The sequence below is a fragment of the Neomonachus schauinslandi genome, chromosome 5, assembly GCF_002201575.2.
Source record: "Neomonachus schauinslandi chromosome 5, ASM220157v2, whole genome shotgun sequence".
Taxonomy (NCBI): domain Eukaryota; kingdom Metazoa; phylum Chordata; class Mammalia; order Carnivora; family Phocidae; genus Neomonachus; species Neomonachus schauinslandi.
The window spans coordinates 108,389,460-108,408,379 of NC_058407.1; the positions used below are offsets into that span (position 1 = coordinate 108,389,460).

An 18,920-nucleotide genomic window follows, 5' to 3' on the forward strand; every position below is an offset into this window, starting at 1 on the left:
GAACAGACACTTCTCCAAAGAAGACATACAAATGACCAACAGACACGAAAAAATGCTCCATATCACTTGGCCTCAGGGAAATACAAATCAAAACCACAATGAGATACCACCTTACACCAGTCAGAATGGCTAAAATTAACAAGACAGGGAACAATAAATGTTGGCAAGGAAGTGGAGAAAGGGGAACTGTTTTACACTGTTGGTGGGAATGCAAGTTGGTACAGCCACTTTGGAAAACAGTGTGGAGGTTCCTCAAAAAATTAAAAATAGAGACCCTATGAGGGGCACCTGGGTGGCTCAGTCATTAAGCATCTGCCTTTGGCTCAGGTCATGATCACAGGGTCCTGGGATCGAGCCCTGCATCGGGCTCCCTGCTCTGCAGGAAGCCTGCTTTCCCTCTCCTACTCCCCCTCTTGTGTTCCCTCTCTCGCTGTGTCTCTCTGTCAAATAAATAAAATCTTAAAAAAAAAAAAATAGAGACCCTATGACCCAGCAATTGCACTACTGGGTATTTACACCAAAGACACAGATGTAGTGAAAAGAAGTGGCACATGCACCCCAATGGTCATAGCAGCAATGTCCATGATAGCCAAACTGTGGAAGGAGCCAAGATGCCCTTCAACAGATGAATGAATAAAGATGTGGTTCATATATACAATGGAATATTATTCTGTCATCAGAAAGGGTGAATACTTACCATTTACATTGACTTTGATGAAACTTCAGGGTATTATGCTAAGTGAAATAAGTCAATTGGAGAAAGACAATTATCATATGGTTTCACTCATATGTAGAATATAAGAAACAGCGCAGACGACCACAAGGGAAGGGAGGGAAAACTGAATGGGAAGAAATCAGAGAAGGAGACAAACCATGAGAGATTCTTAAGTATGGGAAACAAACTGAGGGTTGCTGAAGGGGAGGGGGGTGGGGGATGGGGTAACTGGGTGATGGGCATTAAGGAGGGCACATGATGTGATGAGCACTGGGTGTTGCACACAGCTGATGAATCATTGAACACTACATCAAAAACTGTAGATATACTATATGTTGGCTAATTGAATTTAAATAATTAAAAAGGTACTCAACATCATCCAATAAATAAAAATCAAACCACAACAAGATATTACCTTTTAGAATGCACATTGTCAAAAGGATAAGATATAAGTGTTGGCAAAGATGTGGAGAAAGACAACACTTTTACACTGTTGATAGGAATGGAAACTGGTACAGTCATTACGGAGAATAGTATGCAAGGTCCTCAAAAAATTAAAAATAGAACTACCATATCATCCAGCATTCTCATTCCCAGGCATATATCCAAAGTGATTGAAATAAGTATTTCAAAAAGACATCTTCACACCCATGGTCACTCCAGCATATTCACAATAGCGAAGACATGGAAAGAACCCAAGTGTCCCTCAGTAGATAAAGTAGGCATACAATGGAATATTCAATCACTGGAAAGAAGGATATCTTGTCATTTGTGACAACCTGGATGAGTTTGGAGTCAGAATGGCAAGTGAAATAAGCCAGACAGAGAAAACAAATACTATATGGTTTCACTTATATGTAGAAGTTTTTAAAAAGTCAAACTCATAAAAACAGAGATGAGAAGATAAGGGAATAGAAGAAAAGATAATGGTAGTTACTAGACAGTGGGGGCACTTGAGGTCCCCCGGCTGTATGGGACACTACCAAAGAGAATCAGTTCTTTCTTACAGTATACATAGTAGTGAGGAAGGAGGTCCATGATGACGAAAAGGAAGAGATCACAAGAGCGGCAGAAAGGATTCTCAGAGGGCATAAAATGTATTCAATTCCCACTGATGCATTGTAAACTCCATCTGAAAGCCCACACATGAGCTGCTGGAAACCAGTGGGACTTAAAGCCTGGAATTTTAAAAATCAGCAGGCTGGGCTCTAGGAAAGCTTGGAGGGCAACTAGAGGCTGAGTCCCATCTTTAAACATCCAGCTTAGCGAACAGCCCCTGGACATACAGCTTGGTAGCAACAGTTTGAAAGGTACTAAGAGCTTATGGGAGGGAGAGTTAATTACTGATCTCAGAGTTTGCTGAGGGACTTCTCTGGGAACAAAGGAACTGGCCGGTGCCATTTGCTTCATCCCCCACCTCCTAGCATAAACACACTGCCACCTGTGAGAACCAGCACTGCAGGCATTCACTACTTAACTTTTCTTACACCAAGCCCCACCCCCTCCAGCTAGGCTATTATTCAGAATAGAAGAAGAGATAGAGTTTCTCAGACAAACAAAAACTAAAGGAGTTCATGACCACTAAACCAGCCCTACAAGAAATATTAAAGAGGACTCTTTGAGTGGAAAGGAAAGACCATAAGTAAGAGTATGAAAAGTAGAAAACAAAATCTGTTAAAATAAGCTTTCTGTAAAAAAAATCAGTCAAGGGGTTAACAAAATAATGTAAAATATGACTCCATATATCTAAAATGTGGGTGGGAGAGGAGTAAAGAATGGGTTCAAACTTATGTGGCCATCAACTTAATATAGATGTCTACATACAGAAGATGTTCTAACCACTAGTCAAAAACCGCTAATAGTTCTGTTTCTGGCCACTGAGTCATGTAGATTCAGTGTTGCAACCCAGTGGGAAAATGAAGCCTTTGATTGAAAAAGAGACCACATAATGTTTGAGATGATAGCGAAATACATTTGGGAGAATCTTCAGCTCCTGGTCAACAGGCCCAATGGCAACTACTGTTTCAGGCTACACAATGACTAGGGGTACAATATGAATGAGAAGATTCTGAAGTTGGCCACCAACATCTCTAGGGAAAAGCTGGTGTCATGGAATACCTCACTAAGACTCACAAGATCCAGTTGCACGTCACAATTCTGGATTACCTTGCCAAGTATAAAGTGTGAATAAAGCCTGGAGCAGAGCAGTCCTTCCTGTATGGGAAAAATGTGTTGAAATCCAGACTGGGTTGAATCATTGAAAATAATTTTCAGTACCAAGGAGAGGTGGTGTACTCCATGACAGATATCCCTTTGAATTTTGGGGTGGCAGCAAAGTCTGCACAAGACTGAATCTACTGAAAGTAGATTCCATGGTGATTCTGGTATTTCATCACAGACATTGGGGAATATGTGCGGCATGAAGAGACACTGACTTAAGACAAAATCATTGTAAGGACTTATGCTATGTGGAAAGACCTTGCTTTGTTTCCTGTATCTGTGTATGCTCTAGGGTAATGTTGAATTCTGTTAACAATGTAAATTCTTCAAGGACTTCTTAGTTTAATATTATCTCTAGAAGGGATGAATGTAGGCTGGACTGTTATGCAGAAATGGCTCAAAAATGGCATTTTAGATCTTTGTGTTTGTGACTAAATAGAATACTGTGTTTTATATTTGAATCAGAGAGCTTTTGGTCTTGAGTAACAGGTTCTAAATCACTGGAACTCAGGACAAGAATAGCTTATTATTGATGTACTATTCCTTGGCTAATTGAATTTAAACAAAAAATAAAAATTTAAAAAAAGAATAGCTTACTGTTATCTGTAACAACACTGTTTTCCAAACTCATAATAAGAATACAATGGATTTCCTTCATTATTTATTAATATGATGAAAATTACATATTGCCATATCAGAACGGTAGGCCATGTATGGGATTTTACAAATGAAATTTGGATAAAATAATAATAGCAGCAGGGGCACCTGGGTGGCTCAGCTGGTTAAGTGTCTGACTCTTGATTTCAGTTCAGGTCATGATCTCAGTATCCTGAGATTGAGCCCTGCATAAGGCTCTGTACTCAGCCCAGAGTTGCTTGAGATCTCTCTCTCCCTCTCCTTCGGCCCCTCCCCTGCTCAGGCTAAATACATACATACATACATACACATACATACATACATAAAATCTTTAAAAATAATAATAATAACAGCAACTTGTTCTGCTAATTTTCTATACAGTAGGTATTGTGTGGAAGAAAAACTTGGAGTCAAACCCCAGTTCTAACACCTACCAGCTGTATGGCCTTATAGGAGTTATTAAATTTTAATAAGTTTGATTTTCTTCTTCTGTTTCAAAAACAGCTTTAACCATCTATCTAAGGATGGTTTTTAGAATTAGAAATCACGTTTATAAAGCACTTAGCACCGTGCCTGGCAAATGATAGGTGTTAAATAAATGGTAAGAATTATTTTTATATTGCATATACTAGGTATTTCTATTACTAAGAGTAGGATCTTATGAGTATAGTCTAATTATATATCTTGGTCCTTGAACTTTCTTTTATTTAGATGGTATGATCCCAGGCTAATGTTATTTTCATCATCTTTAAAATGTATCCCTCATGAACCTTTACTTACCTGACTGGACTAGATAGAAGGCACTAATCAGAGACTCTGAAATAAGCACCTCTACCCTTTCCCATGACTGCCAAAATTAATTTTGGAATTATAAAAAATGTTTTTTAAAAATGAAAAAAATTCCACTAAGTTTTAAAAAACTGCCTGTATTGTAAAAAAAAAGTCTTTAATTAATATACTGTTTATTTTAAATCCAAAAAAGAACACTAATATATATGCAAAGAATAAAGAGAAGGGAACCCAAGTATATCATTAAAGTAAACCAGCAAACCATGAAAGAGAGCAAGAGAAGAAAGGATCAGAGAAAAACTACATAAACAACCACAAAATAACAATAAATACAAATACAAAATACAAATACAATGATTTTGAATGTAAATGGACCAAACACACTAACCAAAAGACCCGGAGCAACAGAATGGATGAAAAAAAAAAAAAAAAAAAAACCAAACAAGACCCAAATATATGCCGCCTAGAAGAGACTCATTTTAGACCTAAAGATAATTGCAGATTGAAAGTGAGGGGATGGAAAAAAAATCTATCATGCAAATGGATGTCAAAAGAATGCTTGAGTTGCAATATTTATATCAGACAAAATAGACTTTAAAATACTGTAACAAGAGACAAAAAAGGACACTAATTATAAAAAGGAACAATCCAAGAAGAAGGTCTAACAATTGTAAATATTTACACCCTCGACATAGGAGCACCCAAATACATAAAACAGTTAATACCAAATGTAAAGGAACTAATAATAATATTATAATAATAGTAGGGTATTTTAAGCCCCCACTTATATCAATGGACAGATCATTTAAACAGAAAATAAAAAAAGAAGCAATGGCTTTGTTTTTTCTTGTTTTTTTAAATTATATTATGCTAATCTAAACAGAAAATCAAAAAGGAAGCAACGGCTTTGAATGACACAGTGGACCAACTGGACTTAAGAGACAGCAGCATTATCTACAATAGTCAAACTATGGAAACAGTCCAAGTGTCCATCAACTGATAAATGGATAAAGAAAATGTAATATATGTGTATACACACACACACACACACACACACACACACACACACACACCATGGAATATTATTCAGCCGTAAAAAAGAATGGAATCTTGCCATTTCAAGGACATTGATAGATCTAGAGAGTATTATGCTAAGCAAAATAAATCCGAGAAAGAAAGACAAATACCATATGACTTCATTCACATGAGAAATTTAAGAAACAAAACAAACAAGCAAAGGGGAAAAGAGAGCAAGAGGAAAACCAAGAAAAAGACTCTTACCTATAGAGGGCAAACTGATGGTTACCAGAGGGCGGTGGGCAGGTGAATAGGTGATAGGGATGAAGGAGAGCACTTGTGATGAACACTAGATGATGTATGAATCACTATATTGTACATCTGAAACTAATATTATACTCTAAGTTAACTAACTGGAATTTAAAAACTTTTAGGTATCATAAGGAAAATACATATATGTACTGTACTGCATTTATCAAAAAAATCTGCATAAAATTATACCCATGTTGTTCAAGGGTCAACTGTTTAAGAAATTAGGAAGATAACAAACACATGATCTAATATTGCACCTCAAAGAACTAGAACAAATTAAGCCCAAACATAGCTGAAGTAAGGAAATAATAAAGGTAAGAATGAAAATAGATGAAATAGAGACCAGAAAAACAATAGAAGAAATCTACAGTTTTTTCCAAAACATAAACAAAATTGACAAACCTTTAGCAAGACTAATTAAGAAAAAAAAATTAATAAATAAAATCAGAAATGAAAGAGGAGTAATTTAATTACAACTGACAGTACAGAAATCCATAGGATCATAAGAGACTACTACGAACAATCATAAGCCAACAAATTAGATAACTAGAAGAAACGAATAAGTTCCTAGAATTATACAACCTATCAAGACTGAAGCAGGAAGAGACAGAAGATCTGAGAGACCAATAACAAGTAAGGATATTAAAACAGTAATCAAAAACCTCCCAACACAGAAAACCCCACAACCAGATGGTTTAAGTGGTGAATTATATAAAACATTTAAAGAAAAACTAATGCCAATCATTCTCAAAAATTTAAGAAGGAAGGAATATTTCCCAACTCATTGTAGGTGTCTAGTATTACCTGATTCCAAATGCCAGATATGGACAGTACAAGAAAACTACAGACTAATTTTCCTGATGAATATAGATGCAAAAACTGACAACAAAATATTAGCAAACCAAATTCAAGAACTCATTAAAAGGATCAGACACTGTGACCAAGTGCAATTTATCCCTGGGATGTAGGGATAGTTCATCATACATAAATCAATTATTGTGATATATCACAATTCATTTAATAGAATGAAAAATAAAAATCATATGATCACCTTAATAGATGCAGAAAAAGCATTTGGCAAAATACAACATCCTTTTATGATAAAAAACTTCAACAGCTTAGGCATAGAAGCTTAGGTATAGAAGGCACATTAAGTTACATATGACAAACCCATAGCTAACATTATACTCAATGAAGAAAAATGTAAAGCTTTTCCTCTAAGATCAGGAACAATACAAGTGTACCAATATTCAATACAGTACTGGAAGTCCTAGCTAGAGCAATCAGGCAAGAAAAAGAAATAAAAGGCATCCAAATAGGAAAGAATTAAAATTTTCATTATTTGCAGATGGTAAGATTTTGTACAGTTGACCTTTGAACATGGCTTGAACTGCATGGGTCCACTTATATGCAGATTTTTTAAATAAACGCAGTGACATAAATGTTATTTTCTCTTCCTTATGATTTTCCTAACATTTTCTTTTCTCTAGCTTGCTTTATTGTAAGAATATAGTATATAATATATATAACATATAAAACATGTACTAATTGGCTGTTTATGTTATTGGTAAGGCTTCTGGTCAACAGTAGCCCATTAATAGTTAAGTTTTGGGAGTCAAAAGTTATACACAGATTTTTGACTGCACAGGGGTTTGGTGCCCCACCCCTTCATTATTCAAGGGTCAACTGTATATTGAAAATCCCCAAAACTAAAAACTGTAGAATATGATCAATGAATTTAATAAAGCTGCAGGATATAAGATCAATACACAGAAGTCAGCTGTAGTTCTGTATGCTAATAGTGAAATATCTGAAAAAGAAAGTAAACTATCCTATTTACAATGCATTGAAAATCATAAAACAGCTAGGAGAAGATTTAACAGAGGAAGTAAAAGTATGTACAATTAAAACTACAAAGAACAAGAAGTTCTTGAAAGAAATTGAAGAAGATACAAACAAATGGAAGGAAATCCATGTTTATGAATCAGAAGAGTCAATATTGTTTAAATGTCCATGCTATCCAGAACTATCTATAGATTCAATGCAATATTTATCAAAATTCCAATGTAATTTTTCATAGAAATAGAAACAACAATTTGTATGGAACAACAAAAAACTCCAATAGCAAAGCAATCCTGAGAAAGAAGAGGCATCACACTTCCTGATTCAAACTATACTACAAAACTATAGTAAATAAAACAGTATGATCTGGCATAAAAATATACATAGGCCAATGGATTAGAAAATGCAGAATTAAACCTCTGCATATATGGTCCTCTAATATTTGACAAGGGAGACAAGAACATCCAATGGGGAAATGATTGTCTCTTCAACAAATGGTGCTAGGAAAACCAGATAACCACATGCAAACAAAATGAAATCATACCCTTAACTTACATATCTCACAAAAATTAACTCAAAATGGATCAAAGATTTAAACATAAGATCTGATACTATAAAACTCCTAAAAGAAAACAGGAAAATATGAGCTCCTCAGCATTGGTCTGGCAATGATTTTTTTGGGTTTGACATCAACAGCACAAGCAAAAGAAGAAAAAATCAGTAAGTGGGACATCAAACTTAAAAGCTTCTACACTGCAAAAGAAACAATTAACATGAGTGACATCACCAAGATGGCGACATAGGTCATTCTTGACTTTGCTCTCCCTCATAAGAAGGACAAATAATTATTCACAGACAGACACCAGTGAGAAAATCCTAAAACATGGGGATGAGGCTAAAGCATTACAGAGACCAAGACAGACCACATTAGAAGAATAAGAGAAGGGGTTACACACTGACCACAATGCCCCTCCCTCAGGCCAGTGCAACATCACACTGAGAGGTCTCTTCTAAGCCTATCATTCCTCCTTTGGGGAAAAAAAAAAAAGAACCCAGGGTAAATATCGAGCTCACTAGCATTCTGAGTCACTTATTAGGAATCCCCAGTGCAATCTCATGTCATGAGGATTTCAAGGGAATATGCAGGGTTTGACCACTGGGAATCTGATTGTGATGAGGAAGTGAAGAGGGACTTGTAGCAACCAGCTCTCAGATCTAGGCAGACTGATTTCCTACGTCAGTGCCCAAGTTGTAGGCCCAACCAGCAGTTTTGCTAATCTGCACAGCCCAGAAATACTCAAGCAGAGAGTCCAACAGGTAGATCTGATAGTTTGCAGAGCAAAGCAAGTGGTCCTATTCAGCCAGGGAACTTGCAGAATGGGTTAGCATGAGTCAAGATCACAAAGAGCCTTTCTGGCCATGGAGCTGGTTCCCCCTGTGCCTGTGCAGGGAAATTAATTTGTCGCCCTGCCCACTGCTGACTATAGCCTTAAGTCCAACCAACCAGGGAACCTAACCATACCACATGGAAAGCCATGTAGCTCATCCAACAGCCCTGCTTATAGTGGCACTCGAACAGAGAGTACACCCCATGGCTTTTCCTGTCTACAGAGCAAAGCCAGTGGTCCTATCTCACCAGTGAATTCAGTGCTGTCTTGGCTGATTCAGGTCCCCAAACAAAATATAGTAAGAGAGGAAATGAAGGGGAAATGGTTTAAGGCATACAGAAAACAAATATAAACTTGACAAGTTCTCCCTTAATAGTAATTAATGAATTAAACTATCCAATCAAAAGACAGGTATCAGCAGAATAGGTTTAAAAAAAACCCAACTGTATAATCTCCTAGATGCTGTGTATAAGAGGTTCATTTTACATGCAAAGACAAATAGACTGAAAGTGAAAGGATGGAACTCTATGTAAATAGTAACCAAGAGAGTGGAAGTGGTGTGATGATCAATTTTATGTGTTGACTTGGCTAAGAAATGCCCAGATACCTGGTAAAACATTATTTCTGAGGATGTCTGTGAAGGCGTCTTCAGAAGAGATTAGCATTTGAGTCAATAGCCTGAGATCACCCTCATCAATGTGGGTGCACATCCTCCAAGATACTGAGGGCCTAAGTAGAACAAAAAGATGGAGAAAATGTGAATTTTCTTTCTCAATTTGAACTGAGACATCGATCTTCTCCTGCCCTTGGACATTGGCACTCCTGGTTCTAGGGAGTCTGGCTCAGACTGGGACTTACACCATCTACAGCCTACCAATTCTGAGGCCTTTGGGCTCAAACTGAATTACACCCCCAGTGTTCCTGGTTCTCCAGCTTGCAGACAGTGAATCATGGGACTCCTTGGCCTTCATAACTGCATGTGCCAATTATTACAATAAATCTCCTTTTATATATCTATATCAATATTGATATCTATATCTATATATATCCTATTTGTTCTATTTCTCTGGAGAACCCTAACATAGGTGGCTTTATTAATATCAAACAAGATAGACTTTAAGTCAAAAACTGTTGCAAGAGACAAAGAATCACATTATATATAGACAAAAGGGTCATTCATCAAGAATATATAACTATGGGGCGCCTGGGTGGCTCAGTCGGTTAAGTGACTGCCTTCGGCTCAGGTCATGATCCCAGGGTCCTGGGATCGAGTCCCGCATCGGGCTCCCTGCTCTGCGGGGAGCCTGCTTCTCCCTCTCCCACTCCCCCTGCTTGTGTTCCCTCTCTCGCTGTGTCTCTCTCTTTCAAATAAATAAATAAAATCTTTTAAAAAAAAGAATATATAACTATGAACATATGCACACACAAAAAAGAACCCCAAAATATATGAAGCAAACAAGCAGATAAAAGATCCACAAGTAAATATAGGACTTGAACATTATACACCAATTGGACATGACAAATGGCATTTATGAAACCCACAGCTAACATTCAACTCAATGGTGAAAGAATGAAACATTTCTCCATAAGAACAGGAACAAGACAAAGATGTCTGTTTTTACCAGTACTATTCAACATTGTACTAGGAGTTTGAGCAAGAGCAGTTAGAAAATAAAAAGAAATAAAAGGCATCCAAATTGGAAAAGGAGTAAAACTATCTTTATTCACAGATGACATGATCATATATTTAGAAAATCCCAAAGATTCCATACAGAAATACTAAAGTTAAATTCAGCAAAGTTTCAGGATTCAAGGTCAGCATACAAAATCAGTTGTATTTCTAAACACCAGCAATGAGTAATTTGAAAATGAAATTTTTTAAAAAAAATTCCATCACAATATGTCAGAAAGAATAAAGTACTTAGGAATAATATTGCCCAAGAATTATACATTGAAAACTATCAAATATTGCTATAATAAACTAAATAAGGCCTAAATAAAATGGAAAGACCTCCTGGGTTCATGAATTGGGGGACTTAATACTATTAAGATGACAGTACTTCCCAAGGTGATCTACAGATTCAGTGCATTCTCTATGAAAATCCCAAAAGCCTATTTGAAAAAATGAAAATTTGATCCTAAAATTCATAATTAGTTGCAGGAGGTCTAAAATAGCCAAAGTGGTATTGAAAAAGACAAAATTTAAGAATTCACACTTCCCCATTTCCAAACTTACTACAAAGCTAAAGTAAATCAATGCAGTGTGATATTGACATGTGGATAAACATATACACGAGTGGAATACAATTAAGAGCACAGAAATAAACACATACATGGGGTTGACTGGTTTTTGACTAGGGTGCCAATACAATTCAGTGGAAAAAGAAGAGCCTCTTCAACAAACAATGCAGGGATAAGTCAATTTCCAGAGGCAAAAAAAAAATTAAGTTGTATGTATCACTACTTCATACCATATACAAAAATTTACTCAAAATGTACCAATCACTTAAATATAAGAGCTAAAACCATAAAGCTTTTAGAAGAAAGCATAAGGATAAATCTCTATTATCTTAGATTTGGCAATTGATTCTCAGATATTGACGCCAAAAGCACAGCAACAAAATGAGAAACAGATAAATTGAGCTTCATAAAATTATTTTTATGCATCAAAGGACATTTTCAAGAAAGTGAAAAGATAACCTACCCAATGAGAGGAAATATTTGTAAACCATATATCTGACAAAAGGTTTAATATCCAGAATATATAAAGAACCTATACAACTCAGCAACAAAAAGACAAACAACCCAATTATAAATGGTGAAGGAGTTGAATAGATGTTTTTTCCAAAGAAGATATACAAATGACCAGTAAGCACATAAAAAAATGCTTAACATCTTTAGTAATTAGGGAAATGCAAATCAAAATCACAATGAGATACATTTCATACCTACTAGAATTATTACAATTAAAAGAGCAAAGAAAACAAGTGTTGGCAAGAATGTGTATCCTTCTATATTGCTGGTGGAAGTATAAAATGGTGCAGCCACTGTGGAAAACAGTTGCACAGTTACTCAAAAAGCTAAAATTAGAATTATCATATGATCCAGCAATTACACTCCTACCCAAAATAAATGAAAACAGATTTAAACAGCTACCCATACACCATGTTCATTGCAGCATTATTCACAATAGCCAAAAGACAGAAACAACACAAATGTGCATCAGCAGGTAAATGGATAAACAAAATGTGATACACACACACACACGCAACAGAATCTTATTCAGCCATCAGACAAGGAAGGAAGTTCTGACACATCATGGATGAAACTTAAAAACATTATGCTAAGTGAAATAGGCCAGCTACAAAAGGACAATGTTGTATAATTTCACTCATATGAAATATAATAGGCACGTTCAGAGAGATAGAAGTAAATTAGATGTTACCAGGGGCTGGATAGGGGCAGGAATGGGAGTTATTGCTTAATTAAGAATTTCTTTTTTGGGTGATGAAAAGTTGTGGAAATAGAGGTAGTGATGGTTGCACAACATTGTGAATGTCATTCATGCCATGGAATTGTACACTTAAATGATGATTAAAATGGCAAATTTCATGTTATATATATTTTACCACAAAAAATTTTAGTAGATTGATTAAACTCAGGCCAACTGCTGGTTAAAATTTGTAATAAACTTTGAATAAAAGAAAACATCCTGATCATAATAAGGAATATTTATCTCAGATAACCTGGTAACATAGGTTATAACAGCTATAAGCAGAGGAACTCTCAACTCAAAGCACAATAGAAGAGTAATTCTCCTGCACTCTACATCACAACCATTTAATTTTATTTTGAAAGTTCAAGCCAATGTTGTAAGATATGGGTTGATTATAAAAGTTATATATGTTGGAAGGGAAGAACAAATTTATCAGTTTTAATATAGATATCTAATATATATATAATACATATATATATTATTTTTAAGAGAGAGAGGGAACACGTTCAAGTTGGGGGTGGGGGCAGGGGGAGAATCTTAATCAGGCTCCACCCCCAGCACAGAGCCCCATGATGTGGGGCTCGATCCCAGGATCCTGAGATCATGACCAGAGCTAAAATCAAGAGTCAGTCACTTAACCAACTGAGCCACCCAGGCACCCTGTTTTAAAATATATAAGATACCTAAAGAATCTAGCTAAAATATGAATTATTTATACCACAAATCATCTTTTTCCTGCTGTACCCTGATGAGTTTTTGGCATGATATGTTAAGAATTCATAATGCCAAAAACTGTTATTTGGTTGAGGCAAAGCTATCACTGTCCTTTTACACAGATCTTAGTTGAAACAAACTCTGGGTAAAGTTAACTCACCAAATTAATTTTTACATATTGGTCAATAGATTTCCATATTATGTGATGACTGTCCAAGGAGTTATTTCCATATTTAATAATGTTCTCTCTTCATTTATTTATAATTATACCATGGGAAGACACAATCATTCACATTTTTACCTTACAAAACAGAAAATATTTTTACCTTGAAATTCTCTTGCTTCTTGGTAAGTTTGTTTTTCAGTCTTACTTTGTAATTTCTCTTCTCCAACAGCCTTAATGACAAAAATTATAATAAGTAATTTCAAATTATGTCTTAGAACTCTAATTACTTTCTCTCAGAGCAAGAATTTTTATTCATTATCTACAATGTCATTGCATAAATGTTTTATTTTTATATCCCGAATGCATCAAATAAAAACATGAGAACAATTAATGGATCTGAAAGGCATTTGGGAACACTCATGTGGAGGGAACCCAAGCTATATTGTGATTCTCCTCATAAATAATTCTAAATAAATCATGTTAATAATGATTATGATTCTACTTTAGACTTACATTTTAGTCTGATTCAATCTCTAGACCAACTCAAATGGCTCATGAAATTCTTTTTAAGGTCACATTAATAAATTCTATGATAAAAGTGTATTGTAGATATATGTCAAATATATACAGCCTTTTTATCATTTCTTTTTTCCCCAGCACTTAATAATTTTCTAGGCCTTGTTTAAGGTATATAAAGTCATTTCAAAAGAACTGTGTTTTCACAATTACCTTACTATATAAAAATATTTTTTCTAGATGAACCTGAAATGAAAATTTCTCTATCTCAGCTAGGAATTATATATATTTTATCATTAAAACTCTAATCTAAGCCACAACTTCTTTGTCGATACAGCTTAAAATTTTTTATGTTAAAATATCACTCTGATTCTCAAATATACCTTAAACATACTAAATATAAAACAGATTATATTAAAAGGCAAACTTTTTATTCCTTTTAAATAAGAAAATATTAATGAGTTTTAATTAACATTTACTTAAAATATTAAGAGAATCTAGCATTTCAAAGTAAACAGCTTTCAAATTATTGTACTATATCTTACCTTTGAGATGTCACTACCCATTGGCTTTCTTGTGGTAAGAACAGGATATGAAATGAGTGACGCTGTTGCTGTTCCATCCCCTTGAAGTGATGTCTTGACAGACAGTAAGTCTTCAATCTCTTCATTTGATAATAGTCTTGTTAAGGATTTATCCTGGGTCTTTAATGGAAGTACATGGAGTAGGTCTTTATCAGCTGAAACTCCTTTTGAACTCCTTAAAAAAGCTGATCCATCTTGAGACTTTAGGATCTGTGAAAGATCTGAAATAGCAGAGCTAGCTCTTTTCTTCTCTGAGCTTTAGAATTACAAAACATCTGGTATTAGATGTGAAGAAAATGTTTTATTTGTAATTGAAGAATCATTTTCATAATCTATAATAATATTAAATAAGCAACCATAATTATTCATTCATTAATGGTAATACAAATACGAAGTTGCTGCTAGATAACAAGTCAGAGATAATATATCTTTTGGGATTTAAAATAGATATACAGAATTAAGTAACATTTAAAATACTTAACATAAGAGCCATTCAAGATCATAACAGGCACAGAACAAAAAATATTTGGTCAGGCAAAGTAGAGCACAAGATGTTTTAGAGGATGCCCTTTAGTCACATTTATTCCAAAGTTATTTTTCCACAATTTCATCTCAGAATGAATATATAAAAGATCACTGTCTTCCACAAGAGTCAATTTCCAAGCTCTGAGTTAGTTTTCTTCAAGGTAGTAACTATTTATTCTTCACCTGTTGTCAAGATCAGCTTATTAGGGTTCCAGAACTAGTAACCATATATCATGGTTTGTCCACACAGTCTCAGTGTATGCTTGTCCCAGCATTCCAGTTTAGATGATAATTTAAATGGTCCAACTACAAACTACCTATGTTTTATAGAATTTAACATAGCTTTTCTAGCCCTATCAAATGAAACAGATTTTGATGGTTCTTTGTTTTATACAGCTATTACTCCAGTTAGTATAATTTGCCTAAGGTTTATTGCAGTGCTGAAAATAATTTAAATTTTGGTCACACAGATGCAAAATTTTACAACGTAACTATTGTCACTGATCCTAATCTGTTACTTTAGGATGAATTTCAAACACCTGATTTTGGATTATAAAAAAGAGGGATATGGAGGACAATTCTGAGAACAAAAGTGTAAGATAATTGATGGCTAAAAAGACAATTTATGACAAACAGACTTTTGTAGTAGTGTTATAAAATGGATTCCAATATTAAAGAGAATAGGTGGCTGCCTGTCCTAAATTAAGGCTATCTCAACCTCAAACATGATTTATTAGTTTTATCAGGTATTTGAATTTAAAAAAGACTAGTTATAAAATAGTCTAACACTCTTCTGTAAACCATTTTTGAAGACATATCCTAGAGGACTGTTGTCATTTTTTGGCCACTGAAGCTTAACAATTGTTGAAGTACATAATATAAATTGATGCTTTTTTACAAACATACCTGCAGCTATAAACAAATCACCACTCCTGTTGCTAATATTACCACACAGCTATAAGTAGAAAGCAAAATACTTTTAAAGATTTTGAAACGTTTATTAGGGGATATCATTAATCAGTTGATTCTACACAGGCAAATGATCCTATTATAACAAGAGAGAAAATGTGTGGCAATATCAAGAACAAGGCCTTAAATACAATACAGAGAATATAATACAAAGTTTATTTATAACCATATTCCCACATGCAAGCTTTTCCCACTTATATTGGTTCCCACAACCATAAAGAACTGTCATTGCATAACACCATAATACTTCTGCTACAGCGGGACAAGAATGAAAAATACTAGAAAAGTATGCAAGCAGTACTGTTCAAGCTCACATCAGCCAAAGAGATATCTCTAAGAAGTGGAAACAGGTGGGCGCCTGGGTGACTCAGTTGGTTAAGCGACTGCCTTCGGCTCAGGTCATGATCCTGGAGTCCCTGGATTGAGTCCCACATCGGGCTCCCTGCTCGGCAGGGAATCTGCTTCTCCCTCTGACCCTAACCCCTCTCATGTGCTCTCTGTCTCTCTCATTCTCTCTGTCTCAAATAAATAAATAAAATCTTTAAAAAAAAAAGAAGTGGAAACAGGCATACTTTCAAGGCCTGATGTTTGTTTGAGTGATAAAAGAAAAGAAGACATAGAGGAGGAAAAGGAGGAGGAAGAGGGAAGGAGGAGGAAGAGGAGAAGAAAGGAGGAAGAGGATAGAAAGTCTATGAAAGTCAGCCTATAGTCACACAGAAAATAATAATGATTTGTCCAATCCCCAATCTTTGGTAAATTATCAGAACAACCTAAATATATTGTATAAGTCTTGCTAAATTTGCATCATTTTTCCTCCACTTCTGATTAAGATTCTTTCTAGTCATCACTGTGTTAAAACACAGAGTATAATAGTATCCTTATGAGCATGTATATTAACAGCTTTGATAATAAGGATGTTGATAGCATTCTACATGACAGTCTTCAACATCACTGATGCAATATAAAGACATAATATATAGAGATATATAAAGAATAGCGGGGAGGAGCAAGATGGTGGAGGAGTAGGAGACCTAAATGTCATCTGGTCCCAGGAATTCAGCTAGATAGGGATCAAACCATTCTGAACACCTATGAACTCAAAAGGAGATCGAAGAAAAGAATAGCAGCAACTCTCTGAACAGAAAAGCAACCACTTTCTGGAAGGTAGGACGTGCGGAGAAGTGAATCTGAGGAGATATTCGGGAGGATAGATGGTGGGGGAGGGAGCCTCTGTTGGCCGCTTCTGGCAAGTGATAGAGAGCAGAGTGCAAAATGGGAACTTTTAGAAGTCGGCTCTGCTGAGGGACGTTGCTCCAATGGCTAAACTGGGGGTGGAACCCTCGCTGGGACAGTGTGGTCTCGGGACCCTCGGGGTCACAGGAAGACCGGGGGTACCTGAGTGCAGCAGAGCTCCCAGATATTGGAGCAGGGAAGCTGGCTGCCGAGACGGAGCTGAGGAGCGGGCTCTCAGCTCAGGGTTGCCATAACCTGTGATCAGCGGCACAGTCAGGCCACTGCTCTTCCAGCAGGGACCCAACAAGGGGCAGATCTGGGGAGACTCCCCTTCCTCCCCTGGGAGAAGTGGCACGGGAGTGCACCACAGGAATCTGCTGGGTTTGGAGACTCCAAACTGGGTCATGTGCCAGAGATAGAAATGCTTGGTCACAGGCTGGGTTAGCAGATGGGAGCGACTGACTGCTTGTCTCTGGGGGCTCACTGAAGAGTGGGGCCCTGAGTTCTCGGCTCCTCCGGGGTGGAGATTGGGAGGCCACCATTTTCACACTCATCCTCCAAAGCTATGCAGAAAGCTTGCAGGGAACAAAAGCTCCTGAGAGCAAATCCGAGGAGCAGATTACTTAGCCCGACCTGGCAAGGGTAAGGCAATTCCACCTCCAGCAAAGACATTTGGGAACCACAGCAACAGGCTCCTCCCCCAGAAGACCAGCAAGAACAGCCAGCCAAGAACAAGTTTACTGATCAATGAGAATGGCAAAACGCCAGCACGAGGGGAATACAGCACATAGAATTCATGGCTTTTTTCCCCAATTCTTTAGTCTTTCAAAGTTAATTTTTTTAATTTTTTTTCTTTTTCTTTTTCTTTGAATTTTTCTTTTTCTCTTTTTCAACCAACATCTTATCAAGCCTTTTTTAAAAAATCTTTTTTATTTTTCATTTTTAGTCATATTCTATCCCTTCATAGTAGTTAACCTTATTTTTGGTATATATGTAAGTTGTTCTCCCTTTAAAATTTGGGGATACAGTTTCTTATAACAGACCAAAATATACCCTAAATCTCTAGTGTATGGCTTTGTTCTAGTCTCCTGCCTGATCACATTCTCTCCCCTTTTTTTTAAAACCTCTTCTTTGTTTTTTCAACCAACTTCTTATCAATTCCTTTTATAAAATTTTTATAATTTTCATCTTTATAGTCATATTCCATCCCTTCATCGTATTATCCTTATTTTTGTACATATGTAAGTTTTTCTTTCTTTAAAATTTTGGGAGCCACTTTCTTCTAACAGACCAAAATATGCCCAAAATCTAGTGTGAGGCACTGATCTATGCACCAGCCTGATCATATTCTTTTTTTTTTTTTTTTATCTTTTTCTTTTCATTTTCTTTTTTCTTTCTTTCCCTTTCATTCCCCTGGTTTCAGGTCTCTTCAGATTTGTTTAGTGTATATTTTTCTGGGGTTGTTGCTACCCTTTTAGCATTTTGTTGTCTCATTCATCTATTGTCCTCTGGACAAATTGACAATATGGAAAAAAATCACCTCAACAAAAAGAACAAGAGGCAGTACCAACTGCCAGGGAACTAATCAATATGGACATTAGTAAGATGTCAGAACTAGAGTTCAGAATGACGCTTTTAAAGATATTAGCTGGGCTTGAAAAAAGCATAAACGATATTAGAGAAACCCTCTCTGGAGAAATAAAAGAACTAAAATCTAACCAAGTCAAAATCAAAAAGGCTATTAATGAGGTGCAATAAAAAATGGAGGCTCTAACTGCTAGGATAAATGAGGCAGAAG

General features: G+C 35.9%; 1 protein-coding gene and 1 pseudogene across 1 annotated transcript in view; one reads left to right on the plus strand and one right to left on the minus strand.

Moving 5' to 3' along the window:
* The first annotated feature begins 2,631 nt into the window (after positions 1 to 2,631).
* Positions 2,632 to 3,154, plus strand: LOC110576812 (annotated as a pseudogene).
* Positions 3,155 to 9,589: 6,435 nt separating this feature from the next.
* Positions 9,590 to 18,920, minus strand: part of CCDC7 (coiled-coil domain containing 7) — a 178,987-nt gene continuing 169,656 nt past the window's right edge. Inside the window, exons 12-14 of the mRNA XM_044915230.1 lie at positions 14,357 to 14,515; positions 13,456 to 13,525; positions 9,590 to 9,648 (exon numbers count right to left, since the gene is read on the minus strand). Of these exons, the coding sequence (XP_044771165.1) occupies positions 9,590 to 9,648; positions 13,456 to 13,525; positions 14,357 to 14,515 (288 nt within the window). The remainder of the gene's footprint in view (positions 9,649 to 13,455; positions 13,526 to 14,356; positions 14,516 to 18,920) is intronic.